The 22,262-nt window shown below is 39.6% G+C and overlaps 5 protein-coding genes across 5 annotated transcripts; all 5 read left to right on the top strand.

Annotated features, from left to right (window-relative positions):
* Positions 1 to 6,156: 6,156 nt before the first annotated feature.
* GCK72_007816 (uncharacterized protein) lies at positions 6,157 to 7,899 on the top strand (the record flags this gene model as incomplete). The annotated part of the gene is made up of 4 exons (XM_003092751.2): positions 6,157 to 6,339; positions 6,760 to 7,080; positions 7,127 to 7,391; positions 7,823 to 7,899. 4 exons carry the CDS (start codon positions 6,157 to 6,159, stop codon positions 7,897 to 7,899), a joined length of 846 nt encoding a protein of 281 aa, XP_003092799.2.
* Positions 7,900 to 8,774: 875 nt separating this feature from the next.
* On the top strand, positions 8,775 to 12,361 carry GCK72_007815 (uncharacterized protein; the record flags this gene model as incomplete). The annotated part of the gene is made up of 6 exons (XM_053726468.1): positions 8,775 to 8,936; positions 8,986 to 9,587; positions 9,650 to 9,694; positions 10,297 to 10,591; positions 11,575 to 12,232; positions 12,285 to 12,361. 6 exons carry the CDS (start codon positions 8,775 to 8,777, stop codon positions 12,359 to 12,361), a joined length of 1,839 nt encoding a protein of 612 aa, XP_053590662.1.
* Positions 12,362 to 12,666: 305 nt separating this feature from the next.
* GCK72_007814 (uncharacterized protein) lies at positions 12,667 to 14,084 on the top strand (the record flags this gene model as incomplete). The annotated part of the gene is made up of 4 exons (XM_003092749.2): positions 12,667 to 12,852; positions 13,224 to 13,577; positions 13,624 to 13,906; positions 13,954 to 14,084. 4 exons carry the CDS (start codon positions 12,667 to 12,669, stop codon positions 14,082 to 14,084), a joined length of 954 nt encoding a protein of 317 aa, XP_003092797.2.
* A 1,277-nt stretch (positions 14,085 to 15,361) lies between these two features.
* On the top strand, positions 15,362 to 17,840 carry GCK72_007813 (uncharacterized protein; the record flags this gene model as incomplete). Its single annotated transcript, XM_053726467.1, has 4 exons — positions 15,362 to 15,538; positions 16,006 to 16,341; positions 16,917 to 17,211; positions 17,710 to 17,840. 4 exons carry the CDS (start codon positions 15,362 to 15,364, stop codon positions 17,838 to 17,840), a joined length of 939 nt encoding a protein of 312 aa, XP_053590661.1.
* A 204-nt stretch (positions 17,841 to 18,044) lies between these two features.
* Positions 18,045 to 20,242, top strand: GCK72_007812 (uncharacterized protein; the record flags this gene model as incomplete). The annotated part of the gene is made up of 4 exons (XM_003092760.2): positions 18,045 to 18,248; positions 18,656 to 18,934; positions 19,850 to 20,126; positions 20,184 to 20,242. 4 exons carry the CDS (start codon positions 18,045 to 18,047, stop codon positions 20,240 to 20,242), a joined length of 819 nt encoding a protein of 272 aa, XP_003092808.2.
* Between the last annotated feature and the right edge of the window lie 2,020 nt (positions 20,243 to 22,262).

Here is a 22,262-nt window from a genome sequence, read left to right as displayed (position 1 = left end):
GTCAGAATCTCGAGTTGCTCGTCGGAACTCATTATTCCTGAATCTCATTCTTCATATAGAGTCTATCACACAAATCAAACATGAGCAGCCTACATGTTCCAAAATTTCTAGCTCCAACATTTTAGTCAAAATCAACCTAGAGATTTACCTCAAAAATCAATTATCAATTATCTTTTGCATGTTACTTCTTTTGTGCCGTTATTCCACAAGACTCCCCTATCAATCCAATATCAATGTAACCCTCGCTATTCTTTCAGATTCCCCGAGCCCGAGTGTCACTACAGTGTCCACCACGGCTCCTCTAAGCACGGCGAGTTGGTGACTCGAAAAGTGAACATTGGAGATGAGATATTCCACTCGTGGAACTGCAACTATCACGGGGACCACAAGAACTACTTGTTTTGTGTGATGGTCAATAATTGCACCATTTCGGATAGCGGGGAGGACGAGGGGGCGGCATGGAAGGTAATATACAAAATATATTAAAAATATGTTTAAAAATAGCGACCGTTTTTAACATCGGTTGAGATCGGCTGGTGCGCCGCCGGCGCGTTTTAAGATCGCTTGAGATCGGTTGAGATAGCGCACCAGCCGATCTCAGCCGATCTCAAAACGCGTCAAAGGCGCACCAGCCAATTTCAGCCGATCTTAAAACGCGCCGGAGGCGCACCAGCCGATTTCAACCGATCTTAAAACGCGCCGTAGGCGCACCAGCCAATTTCAACTGATCTTAAAAACGCCCTGTTACACTATCTCACTCGGTCTTAAAAACGCGCCGAAGGCGCACCAGACGATCTCAACCTATCTTTAAAACGCGCCGAAGTCATACCCGACGATCTCAACCGATCTTAAAACGCGCCGGAGGCGCACTAGCCGATCTCAGACACTGCTATCGAGCTCTTATCTGAGAACGGCTAGTGCGCCTCCGGCGCGTTCTAAGATCGGTTGAGATCGTCGGGTATGACTTCGGCGCGTTTTAATATTGGTTAGGATCGTCTGGTGCGCCTTTGGCGCCCTTAAAGATCGGTTGAGATCCACCTATACTTCTATAAACTACTGGTGTTGCTGATAGTGATGACACCGATCTTGGATTCTGTTTCAGAACCATGTTTTTCAACAGTAAAACAATCTCAACTATTAATTTTCTTTTCAGCTCGAATTAAACACATGAAGACTGCAGAAGCCACACATTATCTTTCCAATTGTGCAACGACATGAAAATGAAGGTAAGAGATAGGCATGCGAATAAAGTTGCATGAAGATATTGGCATATGGTTTTTTCAATTTCTAAGCTATAAGCCCAAGTGAAGCTAATTTCAAGAAAAAAAACCAAAAGTGATGCGATTCGATAGCTCAAAACACTACATCACATAAAAGGTTGTTGGAGGTGTTCTGCACACAACTCATATTACTCTGACTTTCTCGGATGTCACTTTTTAAACGAATTATCACTATTTACACCGTCACTACACATGTTACTTCTCATGAGAATCAAACACCACCACATCCTATAATTATTTGATTCATCATTCCGAGCTAACCGCTTCTATTTTAGTCGCACAACTTGCTCCATAAGAATCAGTAATTATAAGTAGCTTCTGACTTCTGACAAATTCTTTGCAGATATGTTGTATCGCCCATGGCATCAAGTTAGAACTTCATGTCCACCCACCTTATTACTAATTAGCAACTACATATTGCAAAGTTTATACATAATTTCGGTAAGAACTGCAACAAACAACATGTGTGAGGTAGAAACACTCTTTTTTTCCTGGCGGATAATGGTGCCTAACTTAGGATACTCCTATTATTAAGATGCTAGAACATATTAAAACAGAATCCAAGATAGACAGGTGTCAGCACTATCCAGAAATTTGGCAGAAATTTTTGCGTTTTCTTTTGTGGAATATGTACCAACAAGATAACCTATAGGGAGGTCCTACATATATTTTGATGAGCATTACCAAACTCTATTCACTATGTTTCTCAATTTTCCTATCCTCTGCTGGTCAAAAGGATTCACGTAGTCTGGCACCAAACATCTTATTATGTGATTTTTTTCAACTGATTAGCATTTTCCTAAGACGCTGTCACTGTTTTCGTAATGTTTTTAAACACGTTAAAATTCTAGTGCCCATCAGTCGTTTTCTATAAAGTTGCTGAGTCAGAAGCCTCATGTTTTGGGTCAGAACTTGTGATTGTGAGAGGGTGGAGATTGATTTTTAAGAGTCTACATCGTGCATAATTCCTAGATATCATTCTTCATATAAAGTGCTAGCTCTATGTCATAAAACCAGTCTATGCTACAGCCTACATATTCGAAAACTTCTAGTGTTCAGTCAAATCTACCTAAAGATTTACTTCATACAAATCATTCTTATCTTTTACTATGTTACTCCTTAGCCGTCCTTCCATAAGACACTACTACCAATCAAACACCAATATGTCTTATAATTCTATGATTCATCATTCCGAGATAACCGCTTCTATTTTAGTAGTTGAATCAGAAAATCATGTGTGAGGGGCAAAACACAACTTGCTTCATGAGAAACAGTAATTATAAGTAGCTTCTGACTTCTGACATTTTCTTTGCAGGCATGTTGTAAGAAATCGAGGTGTTGATGTCCAGACACCTTCTTACTAATAGGCAACTACGATATTGCAAAGTTTAGACATAATTTCGATTCGAACAGCAGCAAACAACATCTGTGGGGTATAGATGTTCTCGTAATTACTCATTTTCTTCTGTTCTCAACATAGACCAGACACTATTACTATGTCTAATAAAGGATTCTCCTATTTTTAGAAAGTGAGATCCTATTTCTGTTGAACACTATAATTCTGAAATAGAAGCTAACTAGGGAAGGTTATGGACTCGGTCTGGAGTTATGGGTCGTTACCTTTATCATTGGAAAGCTGAGAAAATGCTGATTCAAAATATATATTTAGTTTTTGCCCTCGAGGCCTGGTATTCAAGAAAAACACGGTCAAAGTTCGAAAAAATGACAAAAATCGCATAAAAATTTCAATAAAAATTTTCGCGTGTCAGAAAGGCAATAAATTGTCATTTTCCAAACTTTGACCCCATTTTTCTCGAACACCAGGCCTCGTGGGGCAAAAACTGAATATATATTTAGAATCAGCGTTTTCTCAGCTTTCCAATGATATAGGTCACGACCCATAACTCCAGACCGAGTCCATGACCTTCCCTAGTAAGATCCAGAATTGTGGCATGAATGGGTTTGCATGTTCGTAAAATAAGTACCAATCAGAACAAAATGACGTGTCTCTTCAGATAATCAAGCTAACCTATAATAGGCGGAGGTCCTACCTATGTTTTGATGATCATTACTAAACTCGAGAATCATGAAAATAAGCTGTTGGGTGTCGTTCGGGATGCTATTAGCAATCAACTGAATGTCCTGATTCATCAACTTCATAGAAAACGACTAATGACCACTGGAATTATAACTTGTTTAAAACCATTTCGAAAACAGTGACAAGAGTCTCAGGAGGATGCTAATTAGCTGAGAGAATCACATATGAGGTTTCAGACCACTTTGACAAACAGAGGATATGGAAATTCAGAAACATAGTGAAGAGCCGCTTATTTTCTTGCTCCACGGACCTCCGCCTTCTACAGGGTAGCCTGCACGGAAACATCCATCATTTTGGTACATATTCCACACCTATCAATCTCAAATTCTGATTTAGGATGTTCTAGGACCCAAACCCTTTTCAGCTACACATACATAGTTTGTAACCTTATTCCTAGGCTCATACATATCTCACATGAAAAAGGGAAACATCATTTTCCTTGCATGTCTGCGTAAGCAATTAAGATTTATGAGTACTCGAGTTTACGTTTATTTTGCTCATCGTAACAGGACTTCTAGCTTAACTTATGCATAATCTCCAATTAGTAGCTGATTTCCCTGAGGTATCTAAATAGAATTCGAAATAGAAAAAGAAAAATAAAACGGTATGTCGTCACGGTTCTAAGTGTGATGTTACAACTTTTAATATAATTTTTTGAATCTCATTCTATTTTGATGGATTGAGAATCTTAGAATATAAATTAACAAAAGTTCTTTTTATCTGAATGTAATGCTTAGTAACTGAAGCTGCAAAAGCTAATCTAATTATCAATGTATTTTCTGATTCTAGTTGTGTAAACATGAATCAGAAGGGTCTGTTTGACAAAACAGGTGCTCAGACGTGCTATAATTACAGAATATATAGAGTCTGGTATTATTTCTTGTTACTGTCTACCGTAATGTTAATTCTTATTGCTCGACCGACTCCTAGATTGATAGACACCCACATGTTTTTTATTTGCAGGATGGCGGCGCTCACCAACTACAAACCAAAGTTTTTAGCATCTTATGGACAGCAACAAGACGCGTTTTTCTCAATTTATCTTCAACACTGCTTAGAGATATAGCATGTTAGTTATCACTAGTTGGTTTGCGCTATGGATACTATTAGTTTCAGCAAAAGACAATTTCAAACCACTCATCAGTGCCAGAATGAACTACAAATGAGAATGTCAAGTTTGACAGGGACTGGACAGCAGCAATATGACATTATTGGTTATCAGAGGGATGACAAGTTAGTTTGATGGGGGTCTTACAGGTTGGCGGAAGGCGCAGAAGGTACGGTAAGTACGATAAGTATGGAAAGCGCGGAAAATACGGATGGCACAGAAGGCGCGGAATCTACCAAATCACTACCATTCTCAACAACATCCGTATCCACTTATCACTCACGGCAATTAGACAACGTTAATTAGTTAAAAAGTTAAATTATCTATTAATTAGCATATGTGTATCTTGATCGTTAGAGCTTTCATACGTTCAATTTCCCAAAAAGAATGTAGAAGAAACACCACTCCCTCCAGTTAATAGTAGCCTTCATCTAGATTACGGTGGCATTTGAGAAGGAGTTCTATAATTTAGGTGCACATACATTCCATTTCTTCTTTTTCTTTTATTCTTGTGGTTTTTGAATTTTTGAATTTTTGAACAAGTTCAGGATGTTCAAAAAGGTTTTTAAAATGGCGGAAAACGGAATGCAAAAATTTCATCGACATATATTCTTTGTACTTTTTGCTCGTTTTAACTAATGTGTACTCTACGGGGAATAATGGGACATCGGTTATAAGGGAAATAGGGAAGTTGGGTTTATGTTGTTTTGATTTTCATCACACTTAATGAGGTATTGCCTGATGACAAGACATTTATGTAACTACTTTTTCGAGCTTCATTTTGTAATGCTATGGAAAAGTTCAGAACTTACATAAGAACCTAAGATTGGTATACACTTGTTGACGATTCTGATGGAATCTCATGGGGATTCTTATACTTTGCTAATGAGTCAGATGGAGGTCTTAAAGTACGGGCTGCAAATCTCGATAATCTAGAACAATCGACAGATGATCGTGGTGAAAAAACGAAAAAAAACTTTCATATGGTAAGAAATGAGGTATCGGGTATCAGAATCTTAAGAAGACGTCACAGGGTAAGACCAAATTATATAATTATCTAAATCAAGTTTTTTCTCTTTTTGCTCCGTTTTTCTGCTCTACGTGCTTCTCTTTTTCCCAATTTCTCAAAACCTTCTGCCTACTCACTCAGCATAATTCTATGCCTCATTATCTCCTTAAAAATATGTGTTCCCAGGCCCTAATTGACCTAAATATGCGGTTTGGTTGCGAAACGTCGGGGTTGCAAAACGTCAAAGTTACGAAATGCCATTTTATGCATACTCTCCAATTATCCATAATCTCTCATTTTCTATTCTCGGCTCATTCTGATCTTATTCAAAAATTCGACACATCTTTTCCCTATTCTTTTTTTTTTGAGTTTTTTGAGCTCCTGGTTAATTGATACTTGCTAACCACCTTTTTCATGTTTTTTCGTTCTTCTCTTATTCTTAATTACACGCTTCAAACCCGGTTTCGTTTTACAACTAAAAACTATTTGTGTTAATGAAAAAGGTTGCAAAACGACCCCGGGTTGCGAACTGTCCTATTTCTCGTTATCTCAAATTCTCAATTCTCTTCTCCAACTACAGTAGTCCAATATTTATTCCTCGTGTTCTTATCGCTCCCCCCCCTATTTCTAACTACAGTAGTCCGAAATTCAGACTCCGAAAATGCTCTCACTCGCTCTCACCATCACTGCCATCGTTTACGCAGCCATCATCCTTCTCGTTTTCATCGGATTCTCCATTTTCCTATATTTCCAAAAACTCTACACCCGCGAGCACCTTCTCTCCACTTTTCTGACATCCTACTCAGTACTATTTTGGGCGGTGTCATTCGGAGTTGCCTGTCCGGTTAGTCAGGATATTAAAAACATACTTGCAAACCGGGCAGAAACGGGCCGGCTTGTAACTCGCGTCAAACTGAATTTTATGAGCTGAAAAATATACCAAAATGTAGATCTCGACGAGTTCTATGTCCTTGACCCACTACGGGCCAGATGGCTATTTGTTAATGTGCCGCGGGCCGGGCTAAGATGGGTTTTTTGGCTATTTTCGCGGTTTTTGGCACTTTTTCCCGGCCCGCGGCACATTAACAAATAGCCATCCGGCCCGTGGTGGGTCACGGAGATAGAACTCGCCGAGATCTACATTTTGGTATATTTTTCAGCTCATAGTATTGAGTTTAACGCAAGTTACGCGCCGGCCCGTTTCGGCCCGGTTGACAAGTATGATTAAAAGTTGCTTGGGGGTTACTGTACGTACATATTCCAGAGCTTCCACTTCTCCGAAATATCCTCTCAATTTATTGTAATTAACAATCCATGGCAAGGACTAGCAGGATATGAAGATCTTATTGAAGATCTATTTGTGGCGTATATCATGAGCAATAGCGTAGCTCAATTTATAAAGATACAGGACCATTTGCTATTTCTCAAAAATCATTGGCTATCAAAATATCTAGCAGTGAAGATAGCGATGGGAGCCAGTCCATTCTTAGGTTTCTTTGTGTTCTATAGCTTTGGCAATTATATAATTTTCGAGTCTGTCCCGGTGAACAACCCAGCATTTCTTGCAATTTTGTTGCCGTTGGCGGTGAGAATTTAGCTATCGATGGATCCTATTTATTTCTGTTTTTTAGGTACTTATGATGTACGCTTTCGATGACTACATGTTCTTTAGACACGAGGAGCATCAAAATATAAATATGAACAGAGAGCTCCGAAAAAAACTCCTAGAGCTCAGTTTAATCGAAGCTGGAATCTATTTAGTCCTATTTCTGCTCCCCTTGGCATCCGAAACTTGTTTTCAATGTCAGAAATTTGGGACCTATCTGACAGTATTCTATGCTGGAATTCCTATTGTTATATATGGACCGAGTTGTTATTGGGTGTGGAGGACTGCGAGTAAGTATGCTCAGTTTGGAGTTATGAAACGTGACCAGTATCATTGGAAAGCAGAAAAAACGCTGATTCTAAATATATATATTCAATTCCTGCCCCCAAGGTCTGGGCGCGTTTTAAGATCGGTTGAGATCGTCTGGTGCGCCTTCGGCGCGTTTTAAGATCTGCTAAGATCGTCTGGTGCGCCTTCGGCGCGTTTAAAGATCGGTTGAGATCGTTTGGTGCGCCTTCGACGCGTTTTCAGATCGGTTGAGATCATCTGGTGCGCCTTCGACGCGTTTTAAGATCGGTTGAGATCGTCTGGTGCGCCTTCGGCGCGAGGCCAAAAACTGAATATATATTTTAAATCAGCGGAATTCCAGCTTTTCAATGGTATAGGTCACGTCATGACTTGATACCTTATAAGATAAATCTGACTACTATAATAATTTCAGAAAAACTATCAAAAATCGTGCCAGAGGAAGTGGCTCCCAGCTCTCAGTCCACTCAAATGGAGGAATACAATTTTTAGATGTATTCGGGTTTTTTGCTACTTCTAAGCTCGATCTATTGAGCACCTGGTCTACTTACTGATATAATATTTAATTACGGGTTTCCTTAGTTAGTAGTTAATTAGATACAAATATATTTATAATCTTTGATTACGGGTTTCCTTAGTTGTTAATTATAACTATTTTATATTTGGAAAATATAAAAGTTTTTTTTTTCAAAAAATGTGGCCCCAAAGTTTAGGTCTAGCTTAGTGATATCTGGCTCAATGGCTAATATCGTTATAATTATATTTATACCTATCTACATACCTATCCATTATATATGCAAAAGTTATACACCCGAGGTGAGAACAGGGATAACCTACAGATAATTTAAATGCTAGTTCCAGATTGGAAATTTCCTTCCGTATATATACATACCAATCAATATACCGATGGAAAGCTGACGTCACAAGAATTCTGAATCTGTTTACAGATTTTATATATGTCAAAAATGGTGCGAGATACAAGGGATATCCACAATGGTATTCAACTACAGTATGCCAAAAAAGATAAGTACCGCCCGTATTCTTCCTTAGAACAGTCGAAGATGGTTTTCAGCATAACCTACTATATACATTGCTATTAATACAAAAAAATGACAAAAAAGAGAAGTACCGTATTCCCCCCTTTATGAAGCAGTCGGTTTCTTTCAGATTGGTCACTATATCAATTCCCTCGGTGCCTATATTTATTCACTATATTCATTATCTATGCATTTTTCGAAATTTTTAAAAGATTCTATTTGTACCTCTCTTATCTTTCTCTACTTCCCCATTCCTCAAAACTATGTCAAAATCATTTCAGCTCTGTGCTACAGTATCCGCATACTGTACCCATCTACAGTACCCCAACCATGTTCTCCTGGATCTCAAGCGGTGTCTCCGCTATCCTCCATATCGTTTCATGGAGTTTCCTCTGGAAGCGTCGCGGCTTGAAGCCCCATCACCTTACCACTCTTCAACTATCCCTCTTCCCAAATCTACTCCTAGCCGTGTGTCTCGCCACGCTTCAACCGGTGAGTATACTGTACCTTTTTTTGGGCACTGTAGTTTGCTCTGTTTTAGTCCTTCCACTTCACCAACTCCACCGTCTCCCTCTCCACCGATGCCACTGCTATCCCATTCCCCCAATCGCACCCGATCGTCGAGATGTCTCTAATCGGTGCCAAATCCATCGCTATCATTATGAAAACTTCGGAGCATGTTAATGTGATGGCGGAGTACAAAAACTTGAATAGTTGGTACATTCGATCGCTTTACTCGGCATGCCCAGTGCTTGCCGGTCTCTTTTTCGGAGGTGCAAGCGGTTTTTCGATCTCTGACTCAGGCCTCGGTCCCGGAGCCATCACCATGTCAAACTCCTGGCCAGCCTGGCTTATGGTACTCTTGCTCTTCATAGTTATTGTTATCGCTATCTCATATACCATTTATATATACCTCACTTTGAAGGATGTACTCAAAAACAAAAACCTCCGAACCTCCCTTCTCTACTCGAGCCTTTTCGAGCTTTGGCTCACAATGAGCACTTTCTATATCCCTTTCACCATCTGCCTTCTGCTCACCACGCTATTCAATGTGTCGAGTGACTGGCTCGGGCTCTATTTCACAGTGATCCATGGGATGTCCCCGATTGTCGAGGCCATTGGCAGTTTTGCCATCATTTTTGGGTTGGGAAGTGAGTTTTTGGGGTATGAGCTGCGGATCAATGGGGAATTTTTTAATTTTACAGAAAGCTCGGTGGATGCATTGCAAAATGGGGTGGTGTCTCTCTAAAGTTAATTATTTAATTAAACACTTAGCCTTGTTAACCATAATTTCTAATTCATTATATAAACTTCTTTTTTTAACTCTGGTGTTTTGCACAAAAAGTTTAGGTTATAATTATCTGGTTCATGGATGGTTTATATCCTTATATCTCTATCTATCTAACTATTGTGCCTTATATAAGATTCCCTCCCAGGTGAGAACAAAAGTTAAATGATGTCAAAACGATTTTCAGATCTATATCTATATCTATGCAACTCTGATGATATTTAAATTACAATGCTATTCAACTACAGTATGCCGAAAAAGATAAGTACCGCCCGTATTTTTCCTTAGAACACTCGCAGATGGTTTTCAGCATAACCTACTATATGCATTGCTATTAATACAAGAACATGTCAAAAAAGATAAGTACCGTATTCCCCCTTAATGAAGCAGTCGGTTTCTTTCAGATTGGTCTCTACATCAATTCCCTCGGTGCCTATATTTATTCACTATATTCATTATCTATGCATTTTTTTTTTGAAATTTCTCAAATGTTCTATTTGTACCTCTCTTATCTCCCGTTTCTCAACTCCCCCATTCCTCAAAACTATACCAAAATCATTTCAGCTCTGTGCTACAGTATCCGGTTTACTGTACTCAGTATCGGCTACAGTATCCTCAACGGTCTATCGCTTCCTCTGCTTACGGTATCTGTAAGCCCCGCCCATTCCAGATGGAATCGGTCATCCAATCCACAGCCACTATTGTCTTCATGGTGGTCTCCGTCACCTACTTCGTTTATCTGACGATTGCGAAAAAAGGAAAAACACCACGCCTACCAAAACAGGATGCATTGGTGACCAACGCAATCCCAAATCTTGCCACTTTGGGATATGTGGGACTGATTTGGCTGGTACAGCCGGTGAGTAATGGAAGGGGAAGGGTCCCTGATAGTCTCTAGTCCCAAAGCGCCTTCATAGGAATCCCACAGATCCGGTAGCCAGGGGACCTCACTACTAGACCTATATCATTGGAAAACTGAGATCACGGTGATTCCAAATATATAATCAGTTTTCGCTCTCGAGCCCTGGTATTCGAGAAAAATTAGGTAAAAGTTTGTACCAAGTCATTACCTTACTGAATCCTTATCGGTATCGGTATTGGCGATTTTAGTCGACTTCAGACAATCTTAAGCAATCTAAGCCGATATTAACCTATTTTAACCTATTTTAAGCAATTATAGTCAATTTTGGCCAATTTTAAGCAATCTTAGACGACCAGTAATCTTTGACAAACTGAGCCAATTTTGGCCGGTCCCAATCGATATTTGACGATTTTAGACAGGCTTATGTGATATTTAGCAATCTTAAAGGATCTAAAACTATCTTCAGCCAATCTCAACCGGTTTTGAGCGATCTTGGTCAATTTTGGCCGATCTCAGATGATTTTAAACAGTTTTAGACGATATTAGGCAATTTTAGACGATTTTTGACCATTTTGGCCAATCCCAACCGATCTTAGACGATTTTAGACAATCTAAGCCGTTCTTAAGAACTTTCAGCCAATCTCAACCGATTTTTTAGAGATGTTTGTCAATTTTGGTCACTTCTAGCCAATCTTAGACTTTCTTAGGCTACCTTAGACGACCTTAGCCGATTTCAGCAAATTTTTCGCCGATTCCAATTGATCTTAGGCAATTTTAGCCAATTTCAGCCAATTTTAGACGATGTAAACCCATTTTAGGCGATCTTAGACGATCTTAGCTTATCTTAATTAATCTTTGACAAACTGAGCCAATTTTGGCCGGTCCCAATTGATATTTGGCAATTTTAGACAGTCTTCTGTGATATTAAGCAATCTTAGAGGATCTAAAACGATCTTAAGCTGAAAGCCCCCTTCTTCCAGACCGCATTCTTCCAAAACCACAGTTTCTTCCTCCTGGCACCCAGCACCATCTTCCACCATCGCTTCACTCAACTCCTCCTCATCACCATCCTCCTCTACCCCTCCCTCAAGCCACTCATCTGCCTATGGAGAATGGCAGAGCACCGGCATTCAATCAACCAATGGAATCGGAAGGATCAACTTCTCACAGGGAGTGTCCTGGCTTCAAGTGCTCTTCTTATCACTTCCTCCTTCGGAACCTTCTGGATCTCCAACGGCGTCCAACTCCTGGACGCCAACCGCCTCTCTATCGCTGCTGAACGCAACCAGGCCATCGATGCCTTCCCTATTGTGGGCTTTGCGTATGGGGAATACAACATCGTGTCGATTGTTCTAATGGGATGGAGCTTGCTATTGAGTCTCGGATATACCAAAGTGCTCTATACCTTGGCAACCCATAAGGAAAGTCCGAAGAAGTCACGGCAAGCCCTCATCGCCGGTGGGCTCTTCGAGATTGTCTTTCATGGGATCACCGTTTTGGCTCCAGTCGTGGTGTTGGTCCCGCTATCCGTCTATTCTGGTATGGAAATCAAGATCAGAGAGGCTTTTGGTGTTTGGATTGTTGTGATAAGTGCCTTGGAGGCAGTTGGATCGTTTTTGGTGGTGTGGAAGGTTTTAAGTAAGTTTCATAGCAAGGGAGGGGACACTCGTCAACAAAATGTAATTTCCAGAAAAAAAAGGTCAGGTCAATCCACAAATGGAAATGTGGGCAACGCCATCTTCGCGGTGGAGCGAAACTGTGTTGTAGACTGATTGGTGGTTTTTCTAGAGGAGATAATGGTAAAGTGGATATGAAGCACTTTTTGAATAACAGGCTGAAGTCATTACTTTTTTCAGGAAATGGGATGTGCTACAACAAAAATACTCCGTACGAACCTACACTACCCCGACTGGACTTTTTCTTTTTTTTTCAATTTTTTGCTTTACCACCATCTAATTACCCCCTGATTATCCCCTATTCACCCAACTCTCTTCTGTTCTCTCGTTATCGTAATCTCTTTTTATATCTTATTAAAAAATAATAGTAATAATAAATAAATAAAATTTCAGATCATGTTCGACCTGGCAACCATTATCCCTTCATTGGCATGCTCTGCAGGAATAGTTGGCTACTTAGTCATTTGGTGGATCCTGTTCAACTCTGAGAAGCCCAAGACTATACCTCAATACAAGATCATAATGCACCTGACCACTGCCTACAATCTATTTCTGATGATGGAAACTTTCGTGTTGAGCCCGGTAAGTCGAAAGGGGGAAGGTGGTTGTGATAGTGATAGTGATGGCGATATCGATAAAACCATACTTGTCAACCGACTCGTAACTCGCGTCAAAATGAATATTATGAGCTCAAAAATATACCAAAATGTAGATCTCGACGAGTTAAACGTGCCACGGGCCGGGAAAAAGTGCCAAAAACGCGAAAATGGCGAAAAAAGCCATTCTAGCCCGGCCCGCGACATATTAACGAATAGACATCTGGCGCGTAGTAGCTCACGGACATAGAACTCGTCGAGATCTACATTTTGGTATATTTTTGAGCTCGGCCCGGTTGACAAGTATGGATAAAACATTATAACGACTACATAGGTTACTGTATCTATCATTTTCAGAGTTATCATATCAAGGGCAATGCCTTCTTTATCAGCTTCTCATCAATTCTTCTCCCGACCGATAGCATCCCCACATTCTTCACTATCCAACATTGGTCCCTAGTCTCCACCAAATTCACTATTCTGCTCCTCAAAATTATCGCCCTAGAGATTTTGATCACTATGTCTCCTAAAGGATATCGACTTTTCATTATCTTCGGAGTACTCACCGCCCTAACTCTTATTATCAACGGAATATTTGCTTCGTGTTTCTGGCAGCCGGCGAAAACCGATATTGCGGGTACTATTGGAGCAATCAACACATCTCAAAACTGGACTACAATGCTTCCCCTGACACCAATCGTGATTACTATGGTAATTGTGTCTTTCCAAGTTAATTAAAAACCAATTAAATTAACAGGCATTCCTTCCATACGAATTATATCGCCTTCGCCTGGCGAAAATCAATAAAGAATTCGCCGGCTTCATTCCGAGCTCAACAAAAGCTGTCTATTATCGATCAATAATTGCTGAAATGATTGTCGCCGTTATTTTCGGGTATCTGCCAATTATAGGCGTCTATATCCTCGCTATGCTTGGTCTGGGACACGAGGAAATGGGAAGCTTTTATTTAAACTATTCAATCGGTGGTGCTACGGTGGTCGAGTCGATTCCTCTTATCTATTTTCTCAAAAAACAGAAAGGTGGGTCATTTGTGAAAAAAAATCGTTTAAAATATGAATTTTTGCAGGAAGAAGCATAGCAAGAGTCTCGGTAATTGGAAGAGAGGAAGAATCAAGAGGATGGTTTAAAAAAGTGATTCGTTTTATAGTTAATACTCTATTGGGTCGTCGACATATATATACTCATCGCGAACGATAATTTATTTTTTGGAGATATTTCTGTTTTCGTCCAAAATGAATATGATAATTTAAAGAGGTCTGTTGTGATGTTTTCATATCATAATGTATGAGTTTCGGCGGGCTCATTTTCATACTTCAAGATTTTTTTAATTCGGTGCACAACTGGAGGCCGTGAAATTCCACTTCGGCCGCGTTGATGTTTTAAAGTTTGGCGGTATTTCTTCAATAATTTCGATAGAAAACGGCAAATATTGATAGAAAAACACTAAAAACTATTGAAAATAACGGCAGAAATAGGAGAACAACTTTACCGAAGTGAAATTTCTAGAACGCTGACCAAATTTTCCGTTTGTTTTTCAGTATTCTGCTATTTCTGCCGTTATTTTCGATAGTTTTTAGTGTTTTTCTATCAATATTTGCCGTATTCTATCGAATTTATTGAAGAAATACAACAACGATACCGAAAATACTGTACTATGTAATAGAACGGCACCTATACTCGTCAATACTCGTAAAAACCGATTTCAGTGTGGATTTACGGGCGTAAATCAACGTAAATTTTTTTCCGATGTTCTTACGAATAGGGCGGCTGAATGGGCGTCCATTGAACGTCCAAAAAAGTTTTTTCGTTCAATTTTTACAAAATTTCTCTCGGGGGCAGTTGAAAAATATAACAGCATGCTGTTATAATACAGTATTTACGGTAATCGAAAATACCGTCAAAATTCAAAAAATCAACGCGATGAAGTCGAATTTCTAGGCCACGGTCCCCATTTCTCAGCGGATTGTGCTCCGAATTAAAAAACTCATGAAGTATGAAAATGAAATCGCCCAAGTGCATACATTATGATATGAAAACATCACAATACGCCTTTAAATAATATGTACCAATCAGTAAGAGAGAATTTCACAATAACAAGTTGGAAAAGATCGATGACGACAACAATTTTTCTCTTTTTTTCTCTATGTTTTAACGTTCTATCTTCAATACATATCCAAAAATCCTGCCCATCCCCTCTTTGAATATTTTGTCGTTAAGTATCTCCCCATTTTCCACCAATCCCCCCGGATTCGAAATGTCCAAATGCCACTGCTCTCTAATATCACTCCCTTCCCTCGCTCTCCTCCTTTTCTTCTTCTAAACCTCTAATTATAATATAATTTTGTTCTTTGAGACTTTTCTTTGACTACCTGCTCCCTCTTATCTCTCACGTATTTCTCACTTCCGCTATAGTTTCCGCTTCCCAGTTACAGTATACCAAAAAAAAACTGAAATCCTTATTCCAAATTCCAGATATGGACACTGTTGTGCTCATCATCAATGTGGTTGCAATCTGTATCTACGTGGCCCTAAAAGGGATTCAATTCCGAATCCATAAAAAATACGCGCTGAGAGAGCCACTGAGGAGTTTGGTAATCCGAAATGCGGTTCATAATGGAGTTCAGTTCACGTTGGGGCTCCTCTTGCGACCGGTGAGTTTGCCGGGACGGTTGGGAACCAGCGAGGACGTTTTGAAACCGAGACGCTTGGAAACTAAGACTCTGGGCAACTAGAACGGTTCAAAACTAAGAAAACTTGCTAATACAGTGTTCCGCGGTCTCTAACATTCTGTGAGAGTTTCTAAAGTGTCCGGACCTAGACTTTTAAGTTTTTATGTATAGTTTTGATGAAATCTGCAGTTATAAAACTGCCTAATTTCAAAATATCTTGGTTATGAAGCGTCTAGAAAACAAACAAAAATTTGGAAATCTCATGAGATGTGGTTCAGTATGGTCTTGGTAATAGGCCTGGTGATAGTGATAGTAATAGTAATAGCGATAGTGGTAATGGTAATGAAAATGGTAATGGCAATCTTAGTGAAACGTCCCGGTTCTAAAACAGCTGGTTTTGAAACTATCAAGTTTTGAAATGTCTCTGTTCTGTAACGCCCCAATTTCAGCAAATATACTTCTCCGTCTTCCACTTCTCCATCACCTCCTCCCCCAACACTTGGATCCCTATGCCTCCTCAACTCCTCCATCTTCTACTGTGCACCTATTTCGCTATCATTGCTATCCGTCCAGTCACAAATCTCGTCAACTATTTAAAGCACAAAAAACACCATGATGCCAAGTTTTTGTGGACACTGATCGAAATTTCGCTAATGACTGGAATACTTTTGACTCAAGCGGGGATTGCTTATGCTGATTGGGATTATGAAGAGTCTGGAGTGATCTCGGTGGCGAAAATTAAAGTGGCGGAAGGGATCCAGATCTTTTTGACGGTCGTAGCGATGGTAAGTCGTTAGAGGGGATAAGGATAAGGATCTAAAACTGTCTAGTTTCAAAATGTCCTAGTTTAAAAAAATCCTGGTTACGAAATGACTATTGTTAGCACCATACTTGTCAACCGGGCCGACACGGGCCGGCTCGTAACTCGCGTCAAAATGAATATTATGAGCTGAAAAATATACCAAAATATAGATCTCGACGAGTTCTATGTCCGTGACCCACTACGAGCCGGATGTCTAGTCGTTAATATGCCGCGGACAGGGCTAGAATGGTTTTTTTGCCCATTTTCGCGTTTTTTGGCACTTTTTCCCGGCCCGCGGCACATTAACGAATAGACATCCGGCCTGTAGTAGGTCACGGACATAGAACTCGTTGATATCTACAATTTGGTATATTTTTCAGCTCATAATATTCATTTTGACGCGAGTTACGAGCCGGCCCGTGTCGGCCCGTTTTGGCCCGGTTGACAAGTATGGTTAGCACCTAAATATCATACACATGTCTTAAGAGACCATGTCTGACATGGTTAAGGAAAAGGATAAGGAAATCGGGTGTCCGGTTTAAAAACGTCCATTTGCAGATCGTCCACCTCTCCATTTCTCTCTTGGATTCCCCCATTGACTCAACCTACCGTCAAAACATACAACCTTCTGAAGTGGCGACCCTCAACGCCTATTTCAATGCTCTCAAGTGGCAAAACTATATTACAACTCTATCAGTATGTGTGTCACTTGGAATCCCAGGTGTGCTGCATGCATTTAACTTGGATGGAAATAATTACACGGAGAATCTCAAGTCATTGATGACATTTTCGGTGGTTTTAGCACCGCTTTTCGAGGAGATAGTGGTTATGTGGATTGGACGGAAGGATAGCAGTGAGTCAGGGTGTTTTTCAGAAAGCTGACGTCACGGAGATTCGAAAACCGTTTAGAAAAACTATTTTCCATCAAAATTTGCCGAGTTACACCGATTTCAATTGGAAAGTTTAAATTCTGTGTGATTGTCCGGGTGTCTGTGTGTCCGGATATTCCGATTATATATTAATCAAGTTTTAGATTTAAAGTAGGTCAATAATGAAGGGAGTTAGAAGGATTAAAGGTAAAAATTGCTGATTTTCAGACAAAAATCTATGTAACTCGGCTCATTTTTGATTTAAAGAAATGTTGAAAATAGTTTTGGAATCCTCATTATCTCAGCTTTTCAAAAATATATAATTTGGACATCCGGGTACAAGGACACACAGACAGACCACATAATTTAGGGTGTCTAGCTTCAAATCGTTGTAACTCGGGTAGTATTGATGGTAGATCAAAATTTCAAACGGATCCTGAATCCTCAGAATCTCAACTTTTCAATCATGTAGTTATTTTCAGGATCAAATATCGCCAAAGTCACCATAATTGGGGAAAGAGAGGAAGGAGAAAATGGATGGTTCAAGAAAGTGATTGGTTTTATAATAACCACTATGATGGCACGTCGGCATGTGTATATTCATCGAGGATGACTTCTTTTTTGGAGATTTTTTTAAAATATTTTTTCCCGTTTTCGGTTTCCAACTGTCCGTACCGGTTTCAAAACGTCCCGCTCTCTCTCTCTCTCACCGTTCTCTAACTCTCTCGCTCTCTTTCGCTCTCTCTTTTCGTTTTTTAATCTCTCGTAATTATCTAATTAATACAATTAATTAAATAAATAATTTTCAGGTAACAAAATGAACTCCGCCAAACTGATGGAATGGCTCAAGGAGCACAGCCCATTTCTCCCCAGAGCTCTAGCCGGTCTCGTCACATTGGTCATCCTCTTCGCCGCTCTCGTCCTATTGAGGTATCGAAAACATAAACTGGTCGAAAATCTGATGCCTGGCGTGATGGTTCGTGGACTTGTATTGGCCCATCTAGTTGGTTTGATGGCTCCGGTTAGTTGAATCAATACTATTTTTTCCAAAAAAAAATGCCAAAAATAGCTTCAAAAAAGTTATTATAAACTAAAAAATAGGCCTACCGCTTCTAAATGCGCCAAAGGCACGCCAGCCAGACTCAGTTACAAAATATGAGTGGAATATCACAGAGAACATCAGTAGAATCGCGTCAAAGACGGGAAAATTGAGAATTTTCAAGCAATCGTTATAGCAATCAGTACACAGGTATAAAAATGACAAAAACGCGTCGAAGGCGCACCAGGTTTTTCATAGACATCCTTACCCTACCGCATTCACAAAAAACTCTGAGAAACGCGCCGTAGGCGCGCCATTTTGTGTCTCCGTTGCGACTTATCCAGTTCTAAAACGTTTCTTTTTTCTATAGCAAACTAATAAAATTTCAGGAATACCAATTGGAACAAGACCGGATTACTGTAACTGTCGACAACTCGAAGGCTGTCTTCCTACCAGATGGTTCTATGAAATGGATCAAAATCAGTTACCAGATGTTTCTCTTGGAAAACGCCAGCGCGATTTTGATGAAAATGCTTTGGCGATTCAATTTGTTGAGCACTTCAAGAATTCGGGTGATAATGGTTGTGATCCATATTCTACTGTGTGCCGTCAATTTCCTATTTATTGCCGCAGACATCGTGCCAATGATTCTTCTGGCTCTTGTGGAGGTACAGAATTTAATTATTTACTAATTTAAACAATTTCGAAACTTTGGGAAATTCTAGGAAACTTTTATAATTGACGAATATGCTAGCAATTTAAAAACCGTTCTTCTGACTCAAAATGAGCTTTGGTGGAAGCATTTTTCAGCGCGCGACTGTGTAGTCCTTTCGGACAAGATTTTTGCTCCGACCTAAGCTCATTTTGAGTCAAAAGAACAGGGACGGTTTTTATAGTATGTAAATTGTCAAAAATGGCTCAAAAATGCTCAAAATTTGGTAAAAATCGGTTAAAAATGGTGAAAATCAGAAAAAAATTCGGTCTTGTCCATGAGGAATGCACGGAAACTCGAAAAGGTGGAAAATGATGAAATTTTGGTTTATATAGTATCTAAATTGTTGAGAATCGCTTAAAATGCTCGAAATTAAAAAAAAAAAAACAGTTAGAAATGGTCAAAACCCAAAAAAATCAAACTTCTCCGCGAGGACTACATACAATATCAAGAAAAGGTGGAAAATTTTTGAAATTTCCCATATTTTAGTATTAGATAAGTAGAAAATAACGGAAAGTGGTAAAAATCAGGAAAAAATCGATCTTGTCCACGAGGAGTACCAAATCTCAAAAAAATGACAATTTCTGAAATTTTGGTGTTTTAGTATCTAAATTGTTAAATCGCTATGAAAATGCTCAAAATTTATGAAAAATTTGCTAAAAACCGTGTACTCCTCTCGGACAAGTGTTCTCATAACTTTTGAACGCGCTAAAGGCACCCCAGCCACACCGAAAAGCCGAAAACTTGGCTCAAAACGCGTCCGAGGCACCCCAGATTCCCCAGAAATAGCACCAATCTTGAACTCGGTGAAGGCACCCCAGTCACCTCAAAAACAAAATTTGTTTTTAAAAAATTAATAGTATTCTTTAAGACCTCCCTCTTCCTCACCTGCATCCCATTCTACCGTATCTCCGCCAAACTACAAGCCAATCGGACCCTGATCAAATCCGACACCCAATACATCAAATATCGCTGCTATGGGAAACTCGGAGAAGTCGTGATCTCCTCATTCTTCTACCTCCCACTTCTCGCCGTTTATTTCGGAAAACCCTCGACCACTATCATCTGGAATTATTACCTGACTTATTCCAGTCAGGCTACAGTAATCCTGATGGTCGGTTGGCTAGGAGTACTGGCTTATAAAGAAGGTAAGGGTGTCAATGAGATATTTATATAATTATTTATATATTTAATTGCTTTTTCAGCATCCCGCCCAATTTACAATGGTCGGCCAATTGGGGAAAATCGAGAAAGCCGCTTCTAAACCCTTCAAAGGCACCCCAGCCTGTCTAGATAAATAATATCTTCTCTATCACTTCGAAATACTATTTTTTCTAAATAATCTACACCCCCTTTTCCCAATTTTTTCCCGAAATAAACATGAGAAGAAAATTCTGGAGAGCACACATCCGGTAAACAAAATGGGTGTGTAGCCTGGTGCACCACACGCAAAGGTAACGTATTAATTATAGCCCCGCCCTCCCCACGAGTCCGGTCCATAATAATAAGACTCACACCTGCCGACTGGGAGTTCGATGATGTCGCTGGCGGGGAACGCGTCGCTGACTTGAGATGATGGTTGAGCCATGGATATTATTGGGAGGAGCAGGAGCATCAGGAGTGGAATCATAATAGTACTAGAAACTAGAAAAGATATTCAATTGCAAATATATTAGCACGAAACACTTCTTACAACCGCGCTCTACCGAAACCGGAGAAAATAGTGTGCAAAATTGAGAGAGTCAGAGAAAAAGAGACATTTCGGTGGAGCGCAGTTGTAAGAACTGTGCCAAGCTAATAAGTGAGTACTCTTTTATACTTTCTTGTGTAATTCTGCTGAATCGTGTCCATTTTGAATAAACTTTTTTTCGACGGGTAGCTGAAATATTCAGCGATAAGAAAATCTGTTTTTTGAAACAACTCCTGCTCGTGATTTGAAAATTTGAAAAAAAAAACGCTTTATGGAATTACTTTTTGTTTCAAAATGTTGGAAAACACTGTTGTGATTGCTAAACATCTTCATAACTCATCAAAAATAGCTCCAAATTATGACAAACTTAATGACTCCAAGAGAAAAATAAAAAGTATTTTTTCGAATTTTCAAATCAGGATCAGGAAGAAACAATTATCGAGAAAATCAGCAACAGAATTATTGCTGAATGTTTCAGGTACCTGTCAAAAAAAGTTTATGCAAAACGGACACGATTCAGTAGAGTAGCACATGAAAAAACTAATTCTATACTCACTTATGCTCGCTACTGTATCGGAACAAAATAGAAATAGAGAGAAGGGAAGAATGAACGAATAAGTCGGTCACACACACAGTGTGATTGATAAAAGATCGACGAAATGAGACGGAGAGAAGGGAAATGATGAAGAAGATAACGATGGGAACGATGTAATTGACACTGATAATGATATCGTTCTTTGCTATTGAAGGCTGAGAAAAAGGGATAGAGACGGTTGAGAGAAGGGCAAAAAAACTGGGGAAATACGAAAACCGCGTCAACGACACGCCAGCCAGAAAGTTTGTTCAGACACCGCGTATTTAAATAGTGATGGGTATGCTGATCAACAAGATATGCTGATCAACAAGAGAGAAAGGCGTCAAAAGCGCGCCAGATTGTTATTTATCGAAAAATTGGCATAATCGTGAACGCACCAACGGCACGCCAGACGAAACTATTCATAAAATCCATAGTATTAACATAGTGATAGTGATGATGATCAGCATAAGAAACGCGCGGAAGGCGCGCCAGACAAGAACTACAGTAACCCTTTCTTTAGTCACAGAACTTACCGTAACCCCCAATCTACTACAGTAAGCCATTTATGATCTTTGGAAGAAAAAAGAAGGAAGAAACTAACCTGGGTTACTGTAGGTATCCTCTGTATTTCTGTGTCTCCTGGTGGTACGGTAGTTTTAAGTTTTTCAGGCAAATCTGGAACATTCTGGGGGTAAGGGTGTCTCAATGTCTGAATTCTCTGTGTACTTACCAAGAATTCGAGAACTTTTTTTCGGTCCCCGTCATCCAAAGTTCTTGAAAATTCTGAATCTGATGACCAGAAGCCAAGACGTTGAGCCAAGACATGATTTGATACTTTGGCTGAAAAAAAGAGTGTTCATTAAGGCAAAAAGTGCATGAAAAGTACAATTTCTCTTTCTCAGAAAACAAAGAGCTCTTAAGACATCTGCTGTATCTATAATTATTCAAAAGACTACTCCGTCGAGACTCCGCCCCCCTCCCCACCACCTTTCTTTTGCACTTTCTCTCTTATTATGG

This window comes from Caenorhabditis remanei, chromosome II (genome assembly GCF_010183535.1).
Source record: "Caenorhabditis remanei strain PX506 chromosome II, whole genome shotgun sequence".
In the NCBI taxonomy this organism is placed as follows: Eukaryota; Metazoa; Nematoda; class Chromadorea; order Rhabditida; family Rhabditidae; genus Caenorhabditis; species Caenorhabditis remanei.
Note: the sequence above shows the minus strand (reverse complement) of the source record. Positions and strands in the feature narration are given on the sequence as shown.